This window comes from Rhincodon typus, unplaced genomic scaffold, assembly GCF_021869965.1.
Source record: "Rhincodon typus isolate 14 unplaced genomic scaffold, sRhiTyp1.1 hic_rhity00005749, whole genome shotgun sequence".
NCBI lineage: Eukaryota > Metazoa > Chordata > Chondrichthyes > Orectolobiformes > Rhincodontidae > Rhincodon > Rhincodon typus.
Window position 1 is genome coordinate 1399 of NW_025971387.1, and position 3809 is coordinate 5207.

The 3809-nt window shown below is 44.2% G+C and overlaps 1 protein-coding gene across 1 annotated transcript in view; it reads right to left on the reverse strand.

The window, feature by feature from the left end:
• Positions 1-2505: 2505 nt before the first annotated feature.
• Positions 2506-3809, reverse strand: part of LOC125482092 (dedicator of cytokinesis protein 9-like) — a gene marked incomplete at both ends in the record, with an annotated part of 5975 nt that continues 4671 nt past the window's right edge. Inside the window, one exon of the mRNA XM_048594079.1 lies at positions 2506-2623. Within this exon, the coding sequence (XP_048450036.1) occupies positions 2506-2623 (118 nt within the window). The remainder of the gene's footprint in view (positions 2624-3809) is intronic.

Consider the following 3809-nt stretch of genomic DNA (forward strand, 5'->3'; position numbering starts at 1 on the left):
CCTTTTCCCCATATCCATGCAAATTATTTCTATCCAAATAATCATCCAATACCCTCTTGACCCTCAAATACCTCATTTGAATCTGCCTCCACCATATTTCCAGGTAGTAGATTCCATACCCTAACTACTCGTGAAAAAGGATTGCCTTACATTGCTTTGTTTGTACATCACTTCAAACCTATGCCCTCTTGTTATCGTTTCTTTTCCAAACAGAAATCAGTTTACCCTATCTCCTCATCATTCATGATTTTGAAAACCTCAATTAAACCTCCTCTCAACCATGTTATCTCCAAGGAGAATAATCCCAACTTCTTCAATCTATCCACATTACTGAAGTTTCTCATTCCTGGAACCATTCGTGTAATTCGCTTCAGCACTCTCTCCAATGCATCCACATCTTTGCCACAATGTGGCACCAACCACTATACACAATACTCCTACTAAAAAGTCAAGAACACTGTGCTTTGTTCATTGTTCTCCACCCATCCTGCTACCTTCAATGATCTGGGCACATGCACAGTAAGATCTCTCTGCTTCTGTAGTTCCTTTAGAATTGTACCTAATAATTTTACATTATCTTTCAATGTTCTCTGGCCAAGTGCGTCACCTCACACGTCTCTGCATTGAACCTCATCTGCCCACATCCACCCACTCCTCCAACTTCTCAATGTCCTTTTGGAATTCTACACTATCCTCCCTACAGTTTGCAGCTGTGTGCAGTTTAGTGTCATCTGCAAACTTTGAAATTGTTCCCTGCACACCAAGATCCAGATCATTAATATAAATCAGGAAAAGTAAGGGTCCCAAATATCAATCCCTGGAGAATTCCACCACAGACCTTCCTCCAGCCCAAAAACTATCCATTGACTATTACTGTTTCCTATCAATTAGCCAATTTTGTATCCACATTGCCACTGTCTCTTTCATGTCATGACCTACAACCTTCCTCATAAGTCTACTGTGAGGCATTGCAATGAAATACCTTCTGGGAATCCATGCGTATATCATGTCAAAAGCATTACCCTCATCAACCATTCTGTTACTTCTCTGAAAAACTCCAGCTATATTTATTTTTGAAAGGGATAGCTGCAGTTTCAATACATTACATTTTTCTAACCACAAGAATGTGTTTTTTTTAACAATATAGTATAGGCTGTTTTAATTTATTTACTGTCAGGATGCTTCCTGGTTAACACCCATGCTGGATAATAGAGGAGATGGTGTTGGGAGGGGGAGTGCAGTGGTTGAAGGGTACAAGATGGCAGAGAGGCTATAAAGAACTATTGGGATGAAAGTGACATTTGAGGTATGTATGATGGTGGGGGGCGGGGCGGGGTGGGAAAACAGAGTCATAAGTTGGCATTTGAGTATGAGGAGTGGGGATGGCAAAATAGACATAGGTTGGTTTGGAATGGGGGAGGGTTTTGGGACATGGATTGTCTGAGGCAGCAGAAGGATGGGTAGATGGGAATAGGTTGAAATAGATGGGATGAGTGAAGGGAGTGAGGGGGTGACAGCTGGTGGGAGGTTTCTGAATCGTCTTTCGGTTTAAACTTTGACCAATTTTGGAGCCCCGAGGTGGTCCTTCCTCAGAGTCCGGCTCAGCGACTGCCAGTTTCTCTGGGTCTTCCTGGGTCACCCAACTCCCCCCAGGTCAACACCTCATCCCCAGGCCAGGGCTGGAGATCATGGAGTCGGGAGTTCTTTCAGCTCTCTGCACTGACAACACCGGAATAAAACCTGGGGTGTGTCTTGATGTGCCAGCACACCTAGCCAGGAGTCACCTCATTTGGAAAGAAAGTGCCTTTATAAAGAAAACACTGTACTCCTGTACTTGAGTAAATGTGACAATAAAATCTAATTCCTAATATAACATCCACGTGACCTCCTATACTGGTCTCAATCACTTGAGCACAGATCAGAGAGAATTTAGATATATTTATCGTTATTTACTCAGGGTTTCTTCAGTTTCTCGGTCATTCCTGGATGCAGCGATGGGGGCTGAGTTAGGGGAGGAGCTGGGTGGCAGAAACAGGGAAGAGTTACTGAGGAAGACCCCAGTTACAAGGCTTCAGCCATGATGAGGGAAGAGCTAGGTATGACAGCAATAAACTTGATCTGCTGGTATAAAGTTGGGAACCAATTCGGGTTGGCATGGTGGCTGAGTGGTTATTACTGCTGCCTCACGGCACCAGGGACGCAGGTTCGATTCCACCCTTGGGTGACTGCCTGTGTAGACTTTGCACATTCTCCCGGCGTCTGTGTGGGTTTCCTCCGGATGCTCCTGTTTCATCCCACAGTCCAAAGATGTGCAGGTTACATGGATTGGCCATACTAAATTGCCCATAGTGTCCAGGGGTGTGCAGACTAGGTGGAATAGCCATGGGAAATGGGGGTGGGTCGGTTTGGACACGATGGGTTGAATGGCCTGCTTCCACACTGCAGGGATTCTATGATTCTACCAGAACTCTTGCAGAACAGATCAAAGAGAGGAACAGGACGCACCTTCCGAGATAGTTTTCACGATGTGAAGAAAGCACATGAGGAGACTCCGGGACTCGTACTGATCCAGCTTGCTGTACTGGGATATGTTGCTCTCGGTTGAACTCTTTCTTTGGTGAGTCTAAGAGACACGTGCATGAGCAAAAAAAGGAGAGAAGCGATCAGATTTACAGCTGCATCCAGAGCTGTTCCACATCATCCACCAGTCAACACTGTGGATAAATCCACAATGGCTCACAAGGAATAATTCAACGTGCAGGCTAATCATTGTCTGGAACTGTGCTCCATTTTACCAGCAACGTGCCTCATCATTTCTCTTATTCAATGCCTTGGTCCACAGTTTTAAAAAAAAATCAAATCCCAATTGGTAGTGAGTTCACGCAACCTCTCAGCACGGCAGCACTGCATTTGGCCCATTATACTTGTCTTTGAATGAGCTTTCATTCAGCCCCAGTTGCTCCCAGAGTCTTCCTAGGCCTTATTATTTTTCAGCAAGTCAGTAAGTGGGTTGCAATGACAAGAGGACATGGAGAAAAACCACAAAGAAAACTGATATCGCTTCTGCATTTTCACGTTTAAATTTTGTTTCTTTTAAAAATGCACATAAAATAGCTAAGACTGGTCGCATGGCCATATTTCCAGAAGCTTCTGAACCCCTGCACGATCTAGAGATTCCAGCGGAAGCTGACACAAAGGACGGGAGCTGTTCTGGTGCTGGACACAGGGAAACATCAAGACCCGTTGCGCTAACATGGGCAGTAATGCTTTTACAAACCTTTTACAAGCCTGCCAGAGGGAAAACTGCTGTGGTCAGCTTATCAAGGAATCTGTTACTGGATATTGAGCTCTGGAAGTCCTAACTCTCGTAAACTGATTTACCTGGCCCTGGATTTACCAAAACTTAAGTTATACCCTACCTCGTTTCCTGTCCTGTCTTGCTTAATTTCCTGAGTGCTTATGTGTGTGGATGGCATAGGGAATTCATTCCTCCACATTTTGTAAGTGTCAATAATAAACCTTATTGTTGATTCATTTGAAAGATTTTTTTGCTGTGGGTATATTTCAAAAATTGGAATCTAAAATACAGGGTTTCGGGAACATTCTCTCTCAGTAAGGGTTGGGAATAAAGAGGGAAAGGAGGAAATCGATCTATAGTTTACTGCCACCCTCTTAACAACGGAAAAGAGATCATCAGTAAAACTCAGATAACAAGGTGTAGAGCTGGATGAACACAGCAGGCCAAGCAGCATCAGAGGAGCAGGAAGGCTGACGTTTCAGGCCTAGACCCTTCTTCAGAAAAAAAGAAG